The sequence below is a fragment of the Erpetoichthys calabaricus genome, chromosome 2 (assembly GCF_900747795.2).
Source record: "Erpetoichthys calabaricus chromosome 2, fErpCal1.3, whole genome shotgun sequence".
NCBI lineage: Eukaryota > Metazoa > Chordata > Cladistia > Polypteriformes > Polypteridae > Erpetoichthys > Erpetoichthys calabaricus.
Window position 1 is genome coordinate 324,399,403 of NC_041395.2, and position 18,865 is coordinate 324,418,267.

Sequence of the window (18,865 nt, forward strand, 5' to 3'; positions counted from 1 at the left end):
ACCGGCCACTTTATTAGGTCCACATGTTCAACTGCTTGTTAATGCAAATATCTAACCAACCAATCACATGGCAGCAACTCAATGTATTTCAGCCTGTAGACATTGTCAAGACAACCAGCTGAAATTCAAACTGAGCAACACAATGGAGAAGAAAGGAGATTGAAATGACTTTGAACGTGGCATGATTGTTGGTGCCAGACAGGCTGGTAGGAGTATTTGAGATTCTGCTGATCTACTGGGATTTTCACACGCAACCATCTCTAGGGTTTACAGAGAATGGTCCGAAAAAGGGAAAATATCCAGTGGGTGGCAGTTCTCTGAGCGAAAATGCATTGTTGATGCCAGAGGTCAGAGGAGAATGGCCAGAGTGGTTTGAGCTGAGAGAAAGGAAACAGTAACTCAAATAAACACTTGTTACAAATGAGGTGTCCAAAAGAACATCTCTGAACACACAACATATCGCACCTTGAAGCAGGTGGGCTACAGCAGTAAGAGACCACACCGGGTGACACTCCTGTTCACTAAGAACAGGCAACTGAGGCTACAATTCACATGGGCTCACCAAGATTGGACAATAGAAGATTGGAAAAACATTGCCTGGTCTGATGAATCTCAATTTCTGCTGTGACATCTGGATGGTAGGGTCAAAAATTGGCGTCAACAACATGAAAACATGAACCCATCCTGCCTTGTATCAATGGTTCAGGCTGGTGGTGATAGTGTAATGGTGTGGGGGTATTATCCTGGAACACTTTGGGCCACTCAGTACCAACTGAGTATTGTTGCTGACTATGTCCATCCCTTTATGACCGCAGTGTATACATCTTTTGTTGGCCACCTCCCGCAGGATAACACGCCAAGTCACAAAGCTCAGATCATCTCAAACTAGTTTCTTGAACATGATGATGAGTTCACTGGACTCAAATGGCCTCCGCAGTCACCAGATCTCAATCCAGTAGACCACCTTTGGGATGTGGTGGAACGCGATACTCACATCATGGATGTGCAGCCAACAAATCTGTAGCAACTGCGTGATGCTATCAGGTCAATATGGATCAAAATCCCTGAGGAATGTTTCCAGAAACTTGCTATGAAGAATTACAGCAGTTCTGAAGGCAAAAGGGGTCCAACACAGTATTAGGTATACCTAATAAAGTGGCTGGTCAGTGAATTTTAAAAGGCAGCAGCACTGCTTTGGCAGCTTAACTATATTCTTTAGAAAATGAGCTGCTATTAAAAACATTTCATTGTTTTCATTTTTTATACGATAGGTATTATGTTTTATTTTGTAAAGGGGGTGCAAACTAAAAGACCGCCCTGGGCGACAAAAACTCTAGCTATGCCATTGCTTGAAAATCTACCATTATACTTTTATAGGTTAAACAAAAGCAAATGTCACCTAATGCTCGATGAATGCTCTGCATAATATATTGTTCAGCAGCCATTGAGCCACCTGAGGTTCTGTGGTCTCTAGATATGCTGGAGATACAGCATTTTACAGAGTTTTGTGAGGTTATCTCGTTACTCTACCATGTAAATTTGAGTTTGGATCCAACTTATGTTTGGGGAAAATAGTATCTTTCATTCTAAGAATAAATTCTTAAAAGCATTTTCTGGATGATACGTGTAACCTAGAACTGTAACTTTTTACACTTTTTAGAAGTTGAACTTCTGACCTCTGTTGCACCAGCTAATCAAATACAACTGGCTGACAAATATAGACTTGCAAAGAAAACCTTTAGCATGTAAGAAAGAAAAGTAGGATTTAGAGAAAGCTCAAAAGTTTAAATATAAAAATTGTCATTTTTGCTAGACATTTCCCATGCTTAAGAGCAGGGGTGGGCAACATCGGTCCTGGTGGGCCGCAGTGGCTGCAGTTTTTATTTCAGTCCAATTGCTTAATTAGAAACCAATCCTCTCTAATCTCAGACCTTATTTAATTTTATGGCTTGTTAGTCTGAAATGTTAGGTTCTTATATTATTCTTCCTTTCCAAGGATATCACAAAATGATTTGAAGCCTAAAACAGATCATTTGAAGTCTGTCACATTTTTCTCTTAAGTGTTTTATTAAACCAAATAGTGCATGATGAACATACACAGGTGTAAATGGAAACAAGTTAGAAGAACTGCTGGCTCCTTTGCCATTAAAAAGTGAATGCAGCTGTTTAAGACTGAAATAAGCTATTAAAGTCGGGGACCTTAACCAGAGAGACCACTAAAATGAAGCAACAAAATGTCACTTTAGCAATACATGCTTCATCAGCAATAATTGACCTCTCATTAAGAAACAGGTTTGAACAAAAACCAGCAGCCACTTCAGCCATCCTGGACCGACACTGCCCACCCCTGCTTAAAGTGACCTTTACATGTGCTAATGTGGTCTGTCTAGTGACATTGGACAGAGAGGGGCTACAGGTATTCCCCTGGGACCTGATAAGCTTTGACTTATCTATTATGTTAAAAACAAATTACACATTTAAGATTGGAGTCAAATTGACCCACACAGTTTACAAAAAGTCAAAAACAGGCAGGAATCACATTATATCTGATTATATGTCTTGGACTTGAGTGACAGCAATTCATGTAGTCCCTGGGACCATTTTCATAACATTAAAACCTGAAAGTCTGCCTTGGCATGGCAGTGGTAAAGATGGCCATTCTATATTACAATCTCTAGATTTTCATGGCCCTTCTCCTCTTGATAGCTGCTGTGTTCCACTGTTTCCATCTAATGGAGGGCAGGTTTTGGCAGACTCCTCCTCTGAATACTCTTCACCTAAGGAACATTCAGGACCTTCAAGTACTACGTATATATTGCCCTTTGTGTCTGAAGCTTCCTCTGCTTCTGCAACCTTCTCCGCTGTTTCACTGCCACAATTCCAAATCTGTGTTACGATTGTCAGCTTTTTGGATCTCGTTTTTATTATGACTATGAAGATTCTGAGTCATCTAAGACACTTCATCAGTTCTAAAATCAAGTGGGTAGTCCACTGGCCTATAAACTCAAAGATAATAGCTCCAGGGGGGATCAGGTTGCCTAAGTCATTGGTACTCACTCAGAGTCATGCCTGATTGTCTGACTCATGTGAAAAGAAGTGACAATTGTTTTTAATGATGGGGGTTTGTTGTATTGTATGTTAGCAAAAGTTGGTGACTTAAGATGTGTTCCGCTTGAACAGTGAGGCCAGAATTTCCGAGTCCCTAGTTGGAATTTTAAACTAGAATACATCCACATGTCAGATTTCCTACTCGAAAACTCAAGCCCGGTCTGTCAAGTCAGAGTTTGTCCGACTTCAGATTATGATGTCAATCCAAAATAGCGACATTCACCGTGAACTTTAGTGAAAGCTGTAGTATCGTACTGTTTATTAACTCTTCTATTTCTGTCTCATTAAATAGTCATAAACACAGTAATGTCCAACTACTATCTGTGGAAATGTTGCTATGGTATTTGGATGTGCCAAATGTTGCATAATGCATTGTTATAAACTGATGTTTACTTCAAAAAAGCAAGCCTAACAAAAGTTTTGCTAGTGGCGTCCATATTGGTTTTCCGAATGTTTTAATGGTCAAATCAGGAGTGATGTTATTCCCAGCTTCGACATCTGAAGTAAATGGAACACAGCACATGTGCAGTGAAGAAGACGCATATCTCTAAGGGGAGTGGATTACGTCACCACCTGTCTGAAACATACAATAGAGTCTAATTAGCCGTTCCTCTATTCATCATAAACAATTCCCACTTCTTTTCATGAGTCCAACAACTACATACTACCCTCAACAACCAACACAGGTGTTTTTGTTTTGGGTCTGGACACTTTTCTTTGTTGCTTAAGTTATCCATGCCAAAACGACTTGCAACATCATCTTGATATAAAGCTCTGTACGGACATTCCCAAATGCACTAGGGTGACTACACTTCCCATGGCCCTAAATAACGAAAAGTCAAACAATTTCAGGGAGGAAAATTGACAGTAACCTCAAAAATGGAAATGGGTCAAATTAACCCATAACACATTAGAAGGATCAAAAAGTTAGCAGCTTCAAGCAGGACCACCACAACCATCAAGAAGACCTGTGTCATGAAGTGCTGCAATGTAGCCTTAAAAGACTGTACACCACACACATTGGGTTGGTCAGCCAGCAACATCTACGGCAGCTTGTGAAATACCCAGGATGTATGATGATTTGCCATGTCCATTTGTTTTTTGCTTTTACATTTGTCAGTTATAGGGGGTCACCAAGATGGTGCTGGCACTCTTTATTTTCGTCAGATTCCTCTTTTACAACTAGTTCTGTGACTTTTTAAACCAATCGAGTACACCAGAATTGATTTAGTCCTGTCATATAAAAGGGTTCAAAACTTATGTGATTATTTTGTTCATTGTTTGTATTAGTAATTAATTTATAACACTTTGCAGAGATCTGTTTTAACTTTGACATCAAATATTTTTTTTCCGATGATCTATGTCAAAAATGCCAAATTAAATCCACTGTGATTTAATGTTGTGTAATGATAAAATGTGAACACTTTCAAGAGGGTGCATATTTTGTAGAGGTTTTGTACCACTATGTATATACCTTTATGGATATATACATACAGTGCATAATGCCTCAATGTAGTCTGCTGGGACAGGTAATGCAGTTACAGTACTTAAGTGACCATAGTGGCAGAACAACTGAGTCATTGTGTTATATTTTCTGTATTGTAGCTATGTTAATACTGCAGTTTGTAGCTTTTAGTGAGAATTATTTTTGTAAACATTTTTTATTATTTATAAAGACAAAAGAGAAATTGGGATAACCAAATAAGAAAAGTGAAATATCAAAAAGAACCACCCCACCGTATTCGGAGAGGTTTGGAAAAAAAAAGCGCTAGCAGCATGCCCTACACAGCTCGACTGCAGCAATATAAGTGATCTTTTAATCAGTGCAACTGCTATTTCTAAAGATGATATAGTGGATGGAAATTAGAAATTGATATTGGTTGCAGAAAATTTTAAAATAGGTTCATTCAGGAATCTACAATACTATGGTCTTGCTTTTTCCAGCTAGGTGCCAGGAGGATGAAAGTGATATTGGTTGCAGAAAATTTTAAAATAGGTTCATCCAGGAATCTACAATACTATGGTCTTGCTTTTTTCAGCGAGGTGCCAGGAGGATCTTAGCAGCTAAGGAACTCACAGTAATCAATTTCTTATTAAATGGTGACAAAAAGAGTATGTTGAAAAATACAGAAGTTAAAAAAAAAGCTGGGGAGAAGAAGGAATAAAGACATCCAAAAATGAAAAAAAATGAGAGATGGAAATGGAAGTCCATGAAGTTGTGGCAGGAGGGCAGTATCAAAACGTATGAAGAAAGGAACCAAGTGCTTTAAGAGAGCATGAATTACAAACTGGATCAGGCTTTAGGAATTTGAATGGCTTAAGTGAGTGTAAGTTACACGTTGGCCGGGGACAATTAAAACCGAATCCAGGGATTTAAGGTCCATCTTATACTTTCTAGATGTGTCAAGCATTTATTATCAGAAATCCTTTAAAACCAAATATAGTCTTAGAAATAAAAGTGCTAGGGTGTTGTACCATGTTAGCCATTATGGATATGGCAAGATGTTAAGCAAAATGACACCTTTGATTGGCTAACTAGAAGGATTCAATCTTTCCAGTTAACTGTATTTTTGCTTAACTTCTCACCACATATAAAAGTGCTAAAGTGATTCTTCAAAGCGGTACCTTTTTTGGTTCCCAAAAGAACCATCCACTTGAAGGTTAAAGAAATACCCTACATTTATTTTGATCTGTAACAGGTCCTATAAAAAAACCATGAACAAGCAACAGATGTTGTAAAATGCCAGTGGGTTCCTGATCTTGAAAAAACTCTCACTGAGTACAACAACAACAGCTCAGTTCGGGTTTTCTTGGTGTTTGTAATCTGCTAGGCACTGGGCCGTCTTAACAGCATTATAGGCCCCAGGGCAAAGCAGTGCACTGGGGCCCCTACCTAAACAACCACTCAACATACATAGATTAGCATGGGCCCCTACCTGGACAACTGCCCAGCGCGTCCATGCGTTACGACAGCTCTGGCTAGGCAGCCTTCTCGACATTTAGATTCTTCTGTTGATCACGTATTAGGAGCCATTTCAAAAACCAAAGAACCAACATCACACACAATGACAGTTCTTTGTCAATCAATGGCTTTTCGAGGTTCCACGCAACCCAATAAAATTATACTAAAGAACTAGCTTTTTTACGACTGTACAAATGATGTTCTTTTGCGTTAGATAGATAGATAGATAGACAGATAGATATATATTTTATTAATCCCAAGGGGAAATTCACATACTCCAGCAGCACCTTACTGATACAAAAAACAATATTAAATTAAAGATTGATAATAATGCAGGTAAAAACAGACAATAATTTTGTATAATGTTAATGTTTACCCCCCTCCCCCCCGGGTGGAATTGAAGAGTCGCATAGTTTGGGGGAGAAACGATCTTCTCAGTCTATCAGTGGAACAGGACAGTGACAGCAGTCTGTCGCTGAAGCTGCTCTTCTGTCTGGAGATGCCACTGTTTAGTGGATGCAGTGGATTTAAATGGTCTTTATGTGTCTATGTCTGTCGATGTATATGTTGCGCTTCTTATTTTCTTCAGCATATACTTGTAAAGTAAATTAAACTGCGGGAATACCCTAAATAACCTAAAATGTAAACTACTGCATACACATTTTTCATCCAATTACTGTATTTGAGTTGTTGCCCCACACAACGGCATCATGAATCAAACCACCAAGTTCCTTAAACATATTTTTAATGCATCGGAAGGTAAATCCATCCACCGATCCATCTGGTTTTAAGTCGCTGATCTAATTCTTAGTCGTTATGGAACCAGTGCCCAGGCTGCCAAATCTTTGGACTAAATTTAAATTCCAAACTTCTGCGACACCACTTTTTTAATGGAAGCAGCTTATCCGGTTTACCTAAAAATATTTTTCCTCAAATACTTGCCTCAAACGGAAGGGAGCCCGTAAACAAAGTTGCAAGCACACAGAAGTAATAAAACACTTGACCCTCCCGAGTGGTGGGCGGGGACGCGCACGTTGTACGTACGTAAGACAGTCCCGTTGCGGCTTCCTGCGCGTGCTCGCTTCCGGTATTGAGTTTCGTACTTGTGGTTGTTGCTGTCTTCCCTGCTGGACTTTTGATAGCTGCCTCTGGTCTCGTGTTGTATTGGAGCAGTTGATTTAACAGCGCAGCGATGGCGACGATGGTGGACAACAGAAGCATTGACCCTCTGAACGGGCCAGACGCCGCGGCAAGGCAACACGCACAGGCAGTCAGCAGAAACTACCTTTCACAGCCGAGGCTAAGTATGCTAAGTTCTAACCTGTGTACTTTCCAGCTTGGCTATTCTCCAGTCTACGTCTGTCCCCTGTTTCTGAATTATTTATTATTCGACGCGGCATCTTTGGTTTCTCAGCTGCTGCAGGTGACGCTCCGTAACGTTGACTTTTGCGAATGAATGAGTAGCAGAGAGCAGCTTTTGACAACTCATTACTCGGTTCGAACTTCTGGGAACGTAAATCCCCCACGGTTTAAAGTGAAACGAGGACACGTTTGGAAAAGTTGGGTTGGATCTGACCCAAATCACTTGGAAACGCTGCTTAGGTTGGTGATGGAACTCCGTGGGTATGCGTGCGTTGTTCTTCTAACCAGAGTATCAGTAGTTGCTGGAGATTATTTTGAGTTGCTAGTTTTATTTCTTTATATGTCTTTGAATTTAGTAAATAACCAATGGTAGTAGCTGCAGGTCAGTGAAATGAATGTGACTGAGACTCATATGACAGAGTCACGTGACGCGGGGCTCGGAGGGTCTCTTGACTTCCATCGTCTGTTCATCTCCTAAGGTCACGCTCGAAGGATTGGCACTGTTCAAGAAAAGTACCTATTTTCCACGCCCGAAGCGATCAAGTAACACAAGTAATTAACAGGAAACGTTTGCACAGCGAGTTAAACTACTTTTAGTTAGTTGCAAATGATTTACTCATTGTAGGCTTTAACATGTAAAAGGAGAAGAGCCCACATGACCAGCATTGCTTGGATTGGTTCAGTCCATTCTTATCTTTACAGAAAGGCTGCTGTTGTACAGATACATTAGCGTTGGTAAAGGCAGCATGATTAAAAGGATATTAGTGAAAAAAGACAATCCGTGTGATTACTGTATATTATGTTATACCATCTACTGTTAAATTCTGGTCTTTACTTGTGTAATATTTTTATTTTACTTTTATATTGTGTTGAGAATTACTTCTGTTCTGTGTATTGTATTGTATTGACCCCTTCTTTTTGACACCCACTGCATGCCCAACCAACATGGAAAGGGGTCTCCCTTTGAACTGCCTTTCCCAAGGTGTCTTCCATTTTTTGTCCCCTGCTAGGGTTTTTTTTTTTTTGGGAGTTTTTCCTTGTCTTCTTAGAGAGTCAAGGCTAGGGGGCTGCCAAAAGGCAGGGCCTGTTTAAGCCCATTGTGGCCGTTCTTGCGTGATTTTGGGCGATACAAAAATAAATTGTAGTGCATTGTGTTTGTCCAAATCCTTAACCAATACAAAGGCTGTGGGTTGAACTCTCGATGCTGACACTGTGTGACCCAGAGCAAGTCACTTCACCTGCCTGTGCTCCAATTGGGAAAACCAAAAGAAATGGAACCAATTGTGTGTCGGATGTTGTAAGTTGACTTTGATAAAATAGTAAGTAATAAAATTATTAAAAAAAAAAAAAAAAAAAAGTGTCCAAATGTTCTTTAAAATGGCTTGCAGTGAAAGCCCACCTCAAGAACATGAGCTTTAGGGACAGTTGCAGAGAAACCCAATGAGGATTGTGAGCCACATATTTTAGTCTGTTTTTAAAACATTGCATTTCTGTTTGGCTTTCTTCAATCAGTGCTAAGACCTAGTACACCTATGAAGACTGGACGTAAAGATTGCAGTACCAAGCATGGAGTTATAAATTACAAAATGAAGTGATGCTCTTTGATCACACAGTACAGCTGACAAATGTTTTTGGAACTTTTGGTCACATTTGTTTTCAGGTTGGAGAAAATACACATTTTAGGTGCTCTGTTGATGTTGGCATTTGCAACTGCATATCCTATAAGTAGTGTTTTGTTTTTTTAAGCCTTAAGACCGTAAGGATTTTTTATAGCAGTAAGTTAAAATGTTTTGAAAATATAGGTATTTAAAATACTTTAATATGTTGTTGTCAAAAAATAGTTGATCATGTATTCCTTCTCTGTAGCCTCCAGTCAGTCTTAGCATTATTAAAAGAAAAAAGGCATGATTAGAAGACCAACTGTAGCTCTAATATTTATGATAGCAAAAGATATTTGATCTGTACCCAACATGAAAAAATAGCAATTAATATAATTAATATCATCATTAACTTTAGGGACATCACTCCCCATCTCAGTTTAGTTCCTGGCAGCTGTACAATGCAAGACCTGCAGGATTTGTTGCATGTGGGGCAGATATATGGTGCACCAGGAAGGTCTGCTCCCTGCTTCATTATGGTGTCTTCTTTCCCCCTTGTCTTTGCACTTTTTCTGAGTAAGTCCTCTTCTAGGTGCGTGATTCCACAGTAAATGTCAGAATACTACTTCATCTCTGTCTTAAGCTAGTGATTCCAGGGGTGATTGCTGGATGCCACACCGCTTCAGAAGGGACTTCACATAGTCCTTATACCTTATTTTATGACTTCCAGTATGGCGTTGTCCATCTCTCAGCGCTTGATCGTCATGATGCAGTGTTGTGGCAGCTGCAGGACATGACCCAAACAGCACATTTGCAGCTGTAAATATCACAGTACGGAGCTCACGCTGACCAATTCAGGCCCATGAGGCAGTCAGGAATTTATTATCGGCAGAAACACACAGTGTATTGATTATGTGAATTTCCCATTGGGATTAATAAAGTATCTATCTATCTATCTATCTATCTATCTATCTATCTATCTATCTATCTATCTATCTATCTGTCTGTCTGTCTGTCTGTCTGTCTGTCTGTCTGTCTGTCTGTCTGTCTGTCTGTCTGTCTGTCTGTCTGTCTGTCTGTCTGTCTGTCTGTCTGTCTGTCTGTCTGTCTGTCTGTCTGTCTATCTATCTATCTATCTATCTATCTATCTATCTATCTATCTATCTATCTATCTATCTATCTATCTATCTATCTATCTATCTATCTATCTATCTATCTATCTAGTGTAGAGCTCAGTTCAGCCATCTACCTATTACTGAATTTACTTTGGCTATTTAGGACAGTTTATTGGGAGGCAAAGTCAGAGATGCGAGATTGCGTTGTTTTGGACATGTGCAGAGGAGAAATGCTGAGTATATTGGGAGAAGGATGTTCAGGATAGAGCTGCCAGGTAAGAGGAAAAGAGGAAGGCCTAAGAGAAGGTTTATGGATGTGGTGAGAGAAAACATGCAGATGGTGGGTGTAACAGAGCAAGATGTAGAGGACAGGAAGATATGGAACAAGATCATCCACTGTGGCAAACCCTAACAGGAGCAGCCGAAAGAAGAGGAAGAAGATTTAGAACAATTTGTCCTGTTTTCCATTCCTGTGTACATGCGATTTGTGGCCTTGTGATTGTGTATCCCATGGTATCTTCTTGAAGATGCCAGGAGAAAATGGGGTCCAGGGGCTGCTGTTGTCTGTATTAGCAGATTTAGAGCTGTGTTTACATCCTTGGTGTTAAGTCAAGGCTGTTTATTGTGTGGTTGTTCCTTCTTCTTTGGTTCATGATTTTCAGGAACATTATATTCACGTGCAGCTGAATTTTTGAGTGTATCCATTTTGAAAACCCAAGGGTTGCATCTCTGTAGTTGATATTATCTTCTTGGATTTACTCTTCTGTCAAGGGTAATCTGAAAAGATTATCAGATGAGTGTGATACAGCTGGGATGAGAATTTGCACTCCCAAATCTAAGATTATGGGCCACTCCTTGAAAAGAGTGGCTTGAGCTCTGCAGAGAAGGGATGAGCAGCTGCTCCAAGTGGAGGAGTTAAAGTACCTGAAGGCCTTATTCATGAATTATGGTACACTATTTAAAATACTGGTTCTAAAATGGCACATTACTGGGCTCTGTGGTTCCTTGTAGAACCGTTGCTTAACAAAACCATGTCATTGTCAGTTGTTTGCATATGATATTCACTGGCCAAGACTATTGTTTTCATCTCTCTCAAAGAGTCTGGAGGGTGTATGACCTATTTGGGGTGTGCCACTTAAGCAAAAAGAACCTGGTTAAGTTGTTGTCATCACTTGGATTCACTAAGGAAAGGCAGCATTAGACGTGTGCTGCTACAGAGAGCCATATTATGTCAAATGTAACAAGAGACCGATTAGTCACCAGAGCTGACCGAGTTCCTTTTTTTTTTTTCTTTCTCTCTCAACTGGCTAAGATGGTTTCAGTGCCAACTTCATTTTGCTTCCAGGAGCCTAGTGGAGACGTCCTGTGTAACCCAGATAGATAGATAAATAGGACTTTATTTTCCCCAGGAGGAAATTTGGCTTTTAATTTAACTCTTTTGGGGCTGGTTTTTTTCCCTTTTGTCCCAGAGCTAAATATTTTTTCTAAAAAACTGTTTTCTGGAAAGCACACAAAGCAGTGGTTTCACACATAAATCAACATAAAATACTTATTTATGACAAATGTCACTCTGTTTTTTTGTTCCTTGGGCCTCTAACAGTTTGTAAATTCACATACTTATTATTCGTTTCATCACTCATTAGCTTCAAGGCACTTTCTGGAAAAAAAACTGCTTGAAGCAGTCGACTGGCTGGTAATCCATAGTGTTCACTAGCATGTTGTGTTGTTTGATGAAGTCTAGTTGCCAGTTTGCCTCCCATGCATCTATGTCTGTGTAGTCCTCGCAGGATGAATGTTGCCATTGGCGCATCAGCTACACAAGTGTGTGCAACACTACGATCAGCTGATGCAGGTCCGTCTTTCGTTTTCGATTTCCGGATTATTTGCATCAAAATCGGAGTTTGATAAGTCAGAGTCCGATTCAGCAATAATACATAAATAAATAAATAATACACATGGAGTATTTTGCTTTGTGCATTCACTTCACTCTCGCTGGATGTTGATGCCATTCTAGACGTTGTTTTCTCTACATTACTCGTGCACACGCAGGGATTTAATGTCAAGTCAACAAGTCTGACAGTCCACCTAGCAAAGAGGGTCTACCTATAAAGTAATGGTGAGTTTTATCTACGTTTACAGCTTTTTTTCACCCTCTGCCCCAAATATCAATTTTAGTCCATCGTCAGGGCAACGTGTCAACAAACATTGATATCTGCCCTAAAAGAGTTAAGCTTATTAAATAAATAAATATATACACACACCAGAATAACTAAAAAGAAATAAAATTAAAAAGAGAAAAAACTTCTGGCTTGGCAGTTACAGTGAAACATGATGCAGGTGTATTGCTGTTGGCATAAAGGAGCCCCAGTAGTATTTCTTGGTACACTTCTGTTGTGGATGTGCAGCACTGTTCATAATGGCACTCAGTTATGTCTTCATTCTCTTCTTTGCTACTATGTCCAGGTGATCTACAGTGTGTCATAACTGAGCCTGCTCTTTTAATTAATTTGTAAACATCACATCAGGAGAGGCCCGCTGAATTATTGGCCCAGCACACCTCAGTGTATAAGATCGCACTGGCCATGACGGAGTTGCAGGAGATGTGATGGATGTTAATTCCCACATTTAAGGAACACAGTCTCTTAGGGCAGAGAAGGCTCTTTTTTCTTTTCTTCTCTAGTTGCTCTGTGTTACGAGACCAGTCGTTGATGTGGAACCCCAAGTACTTGTAGGAGTGCACAACCTCTACATCCAGTCCTTATAGTGACCAGACATAGCGGCTGTTTGGTGCGGTAAAAGTCAATAACCAGATGTTTAGTTTTGCTAATGTTAAATTGCAGACAGTTCTCTTTGCACCAAGAAACAAAGTTCTCCACCTGACTCCTCTCCTCAGTCTCATTCCCCTTATCAATACATCCCATAAGTGCAGAATTGTCTCAAACTTTCTGCAAGTGGCATGACCTGCTTTTATATTTATAGTGTCGGGTGTACAGAGTGACTTCCTTGCAGTATTCCAATGTTGCTCACACAGTCCTTAAGTCTCACAAACTGTGCTCTGCTGGACAGGCAGTCCATTATCCAGGACACCACAGGCTCATCCACCTGCATATCTCTGAACTGACTCCTTAACTGGGATGACTGCTTGGTGTTGAAGCCACTAAATAATACTAATAATAATAAAAAAAAAAACATATAATGTTCACAGTGCTGCCAGCTTTGTCCATGTGAGAATAAGCCTTGTGGAGCAGATACGTGCATCCTCCATTCCAATCTTTGTCCTATAGGCAAACTGCAGTGGATCTAGATCATCTACCACAAGAGGATTCATATAGTCCAGGGCCAACCTCTTGATGGTCTTCATGATGTGAGGCAGAGGCGCCACTGATCATTAGTCATTAGGTGAAGTGGTGTGAAAAACTATTTGCCCCCTTCCTGATTTCTTATTCTTTTGCATGTTTGTCACACAAAATGTTTCTGATCATCAAACACATTTAACCATTAGTCAAATATAACACAAGTAAACACAAAATGCAATTTGTAAATGGTGGTTTTTATTATTTAGGGAGAAAAAAAAATCCAAACCTACATGGCCCTGTGTGAAAAAGTAATTGCCCCCTGAACCTAATAACTGGTTGGGCCTCCCTTAGCAGCAATAACTGCAATCAAGCGTTTGCGATAACTTGCAATGAGTCTTTTACAGCGCTCTGGAGGAATTTTGGCCCACTCATCTTTGCAAAATTGTTGTAATTCAGCTTTATTTGAGGGTTTTCTAGCATGAACCGCCTTTTTAAGGTCATGCCATAGCATCTCAATTGGATTCAGGTCAGGACTTTGACTAGGCCACTCCAAAGTCTTCATTTTGTTTTTCTTCAGCCATTCAGAGGTGGATTTGCTGGTGTGTTTTGGGTCATTGTCCTGTTGCAGCACCCAAGATCGCTTCAGCTTGAGTTGACGAACAGATGGCCGGACATTCTCCTTCAGGATTTTTTGGTAGACAGTAGAATTCATGGTTCCATCTATCACAGCAAGCCTTCCAGGTCCTGAAGCAGCAAAACAACCCCAGGCCATCACACTACCACCACCATATTTTACTGTTGGTATGATGTTCTTTTTCTGAAATGCTGTGTTCCTTTTACGCCAGATGTAACGGGACATTTGCCTTCCAAAAAGTTCAACTTTTGTCTCATCAGTCCACAAGGTATTTTCCCAAAAGTCTTGGCAATCATTGAGATGTTTCTTAGCAAAATTGAGACGAGCCCTAATGTTCTTTTTGCTTAACAGTGGTTTGCGTCTTGGACATCTGCCATGCAGGCCGTTTTTGCCCAGTCTCTTTCTTATGGTGGAGTCGTGAACACTGACCTTAATTGAGGCAAGTGAGGCCTGCAGTTCTTTAGACGTTGTCCTGGGGTCTTTTGTGACCTCTCGGATGAGTCGTCTCTGCGCTCTTGGGGTAATTTTGGTCGGCCGGCCACTCCTGGGAAGGTTCACCACTGTTCCATGTTTTTGCCATTTGTGGATAATGACTCTCACTGTGGTTCGCTGGAGTCCCAAAGCTTTAGAAATGGCTTTATAACCTTTACCAGACTGATAGATCTCAATTACTTCTGTTCTCATTTGTTCCTGAATTTCTTTGGATCTTGGCATGATGTCTAGCTTTTGAGGTGCTTTTGGTCTACTTCTCTGTGTCAGGCAGCTCCTATTTAAGTGATTTCTTGATTGAAACAGGTGTGGCAGTAATCAGGCCTGGGGGTGGCTACGGAAATTGAACTCAGGTGTGATATACCACAGTTAGGTTATTTTTTAACAAGGGGGCAATTACTTTTTCACACAGAGCCATGTAGGTTTGGATTTTTTTTCTCCCTAAATAATAAAAACCATCATTTAAAAACTGCATTTTGTGTTTACTTGTGTTATATTTGACTAATGGTTAAATGTATTTGATGATCAGAAACATTTTGTGTGACAAACATGCAAAAGAATAAGAAAGCAGGAAGGGGGCAAATAGTTTTTCACACCACTGTATGTCTTATTTGGAGCAGGAACAATGTAGGGTACTTTCCGTAGCAGCTGCACTTTCTTCAGCCCTAGGGACAGACTGAATAGGTGACAGATGATACCACAAAGTTGGCCGGTACAGGCCTTAAGAATTTGAGGACTGACTCCATCTTGTCCCACAGCTTTTCTTGTGTGTAGCTTCCTCAGTTGTCCACTTACTTGGTCATTAGTTATGGACAGCCCCTACTGATGGTCAGTGATGGACTCCTCACTCTCCATTCCAGCTGAAGTTGTAGGAGTTGTTCATGTACCGTATTTTGCGCACCATAAGGCGCACTCTCAATTGCGGGGCTTATTTCTGTACTTAAGCCATACATAAGGCGCACCGTATTATTCAGCGCATGCAAAAACAAGGTAACAGAAGCAAAACAATGAGTTTAGTTAAACCTTATTCTACTACGTATTTAAAAATACACTCCCATTGTTTTTTGATCAGTCTGTTGTCACAAATCCATCGAAGTCCTCACCTTCTGTATCTGAATTGAACAGATGGGCAAGTTCGCCATCAAACATGCCGGGTTCCCTCTCGCCATTGTCGGAGTCAGTCTCATGCCGGGTGGCTGTTCAGCAATGATTCCAGCTTTCGCGTAAGCTCGGACAACAGTCGAAGCAGACACCTTAGCCCAGGCATCCACAATCCATTCACATATGGTGGCATAACTCACCCGGTGCTGCCTCCCAGTCTTAGTAAAGGTGTGTTCGCCGTCTCTCATCCATCGCACCGATGTCCAGCGGTTGGAGTTCTTTTGTTAATCCTCCCGGAATGATGGCAAGCTCCGTATTCATTTGCTTCACTTGTTTTTTCACAGTATCGGTGATATGGGCACGCATGGAGTCACAGATCAACAAAGACGGTGATACATGGAAAAACCCGCCCGGTCTCTTCACATACACCTCTCTCAGCCACTCTCTCATTTTCTCCTCGTCCATCCAGCCCTTTGGATTGGCCTTAACGATGACTCCGGCTGGAAACTTTTCTTTTGGCAGCGTCTTCCTCTTAAAAATGACCATAGGTGGTAGTTTCTGTCCATTACCGTGGCAACCAAGAACAACAGTGAAAGCCGACTGCTCATGCCCCGTGGTGCGTATGGATACCGTGCTGGTCCCCTTTTTCTCCACAGTATGGTTCACGGGGATGTCAAAAGTGAGAGGGACCTTGTCCATGTTGGTGATGTGGTTGGGCTGGATTTTTTTGTCGGTAATCTTGTTGCTGCAGTAGGTGCGGAAGATGGTCAGCTTTTCTTTGTAATCTGCTGGCAGTTGCTGCGCCACGGTAGTTCGTGCGCGGATGGCGAGATGGCGCCTTTTCATAAAACGAAAGCACCAAGACGGACCTCCTTGAAAGTGTTCGAGCTTCATGTCTTGTGCTATCGTTATTGCCTTCAGTCGAATGGTGACTGTAGAGACGCTTCTCCCGGCTTCTCTTTGTTCAAGAATCCATTGTTCAAGTTGGTCTTCCAACTCTGGCCACCTCGCCTTGTTCCCGCGGAAACTCTGTTTTGTCTTTTTAACTTGGCGCAATTCATTCTCCTGCTTCCTCCACTTCCGAACCATAGATTCATTGATTTTGAATTCTCTCGCTGCTGCTCTATTCCCATTTACAACCGCGTAACTGATAGCCTGTAGTTTGAATTGTGCATCGTAAGCATGTCTCTTCTCTGATGCCATTTTCAGGGTCCTTAGCCAAACAAATGTTGTTTCGCAGCGCACCAGTAGTACAATATACCTACCTGCCGTAGGCGTGGCGGAGGTAAGCGTACGTCTGCACGTGGCTTTACGTAATGTTCTGCAATTGGTTTATCGCTGCCAGCGTACGTAGTGTATGTATTACTACGTTCCTATGTCGGCAGGAAATGGTCCGACAGTCAATCAAGCGGAGCGCTTACTAAAATGCACAACAACATTTTTACAGATTTTGGAACTCAGTGCACACATAAGGCGCACCGAATTTAAAGGCGCACCATGGATTTTTGAGAAAATTAAAGGCTTTTAAGTGCGCCTTATAGTGCACAAAGTACGGTAATAGGAATGTTGTACTGGCAGTGTTTATTGGAGGAAGGTGGTTTTCTATTTTAGTTTTGTAGGCTTTCTTTGCTTTTTCTTCAGCACTCAATGGGTGTCCTTCAGAGTTACAGTTATAAGCACTAATGAGAAGGGAGGGGTGCGTAAACTTGGATTTACTTGGATGTTCTTTCACTTCCCCAAGTAGATTTGTTTTAGTTTTTTCTGTTTCCTATTTGTCACAATGTGGTGGATGGTGTCCACTTTAGTTTCCATTATTGCTTCATTGAGCTTGGGAAATATTAGTGCAAGCATGCGGAGAATGTGTCACATTCATAAAGACATTTGACTTTGGAATCATTGAGGAGAACTGCTTGAGCAATCGGGGTTTGCCTAAATATCTAAATTAGAGGCAATCTGGAAAATGAATATTTGATGTGGAACTTCAGCTTCTTTTTTTTGACTTTTTATTCTCCCATAATTTTTCATTGTTAGGATTTCAGTTTTATATGTACATTTTATACTGTTTAACTACCATATCTATTTTTATGATTTGTTAGAGAAAACAATTGTGGAAAATAGATAGTACTTTATCTGTCCAAACCTATCGAATGAAGGAAAAATGTGTGGAGTCACCAGTACTAAAGTTGGTCTTTCTAAATTTATTTTCACAGTAAGCACTGTCACAACTCACTTTACACTGTATATGCAAGTATTACTCCTTTAATAATAATCTTCTATCACATGGTTACTACAAGCAAATGTGCAACTTTAAATTCCCTGCAGAGAGTGAATGTGCTCATTAATGGACCGTTGTGCTGTTTTTTATCATGGCTTTTGGCTCCTGTAACCGCAAATGTGGGTGAAGAAAATGTATGAAAGTGCAAGCTGAATATTGTTGTTTTCTTATTTAGATAGAATGTCTAAATGGAAAGAGCATAAAAACCCTTGTTTTGTTTCCCTGACAGACTCCTGTTTCAAGTAGTGGTTCAAGTATCTTGGGGCCTTATTCATGAATTAAGACATTAGAAAATTTGTGACAAGAACAGGCCACTCAGTCCAGTAAAGTGCACCAATCCTTTCTAACTGATTTCTCCAAAGTGACATTAATTTGAGACTTACAGATCTTGAAAGTCCTACTTTCTAACCCACTACTAGGTAATTTATTCATTGTGTCTATGTTTATCTGTGTGAAGAAAAAGATTCCCAATATTTTTATAAAATTAACGCTTAACAAGTGACAAGTTATATTAAAGTTAACAGCTGGTATCCACTGTACTTATTCCTTTAAAAATTTTAAAAACTTCAATCATCTCATCTCATCCAGGTGCTTGATTAAATTTGTTTTTAAAATGAGGTTAGAAAGTGAATGAAAGCCCAAATTGAATAGTGTTTGCTTATTTAGATAGCCTGTCCAAAAGGAAAGTGTATTTAATCCATTGTTTTATTATCCCTGACAGATCTAACCTTTCATTTTCAAAGTGGAATCCAATATGTAGAACATTGTGCTGTATTATCCTCTGCTAATCACTCTCTTCTATTCTCGCTTCCTCTTAGTAAGGAGATGTGTAAAAGGGGTTTTCGGAGCTGCTAGTTGTTTAACTTTGAATCAGCTTTTTCTCACTTAATTGATTATAACAGTACTGATTCTGTAATGAAGCACT

At 40.3% G+C, this 18,865-nt stretch overlaps 1 protein-coding gene across 1 annotated transcript in view; it reads left to right on the forward strand.

The window, feature by feature from the left end:
* Window positions 1-7,137: 7,137 nt before the first annotated feature.
* Window positions 7,138-18,865, forward strand: part of atp6v1ba (ATPase, H+ transporting, lysosomal, V1 subunit B, member a) — a 180,654-nt gene continuing 168,926 nt past the window's right edge. The window contains exon 1 of the mRNA XM_028796004.2: window positions 7,138-7,374. Coding sequence (XP_028651837.1) covers window positions 7,263-7,374 — 112 coding nt within the window. The 5' untranslated portion in view covers window positions 7,138-7,262. The remainder of the gene's footprint in view (window positions 7,375-18,865) is intronic.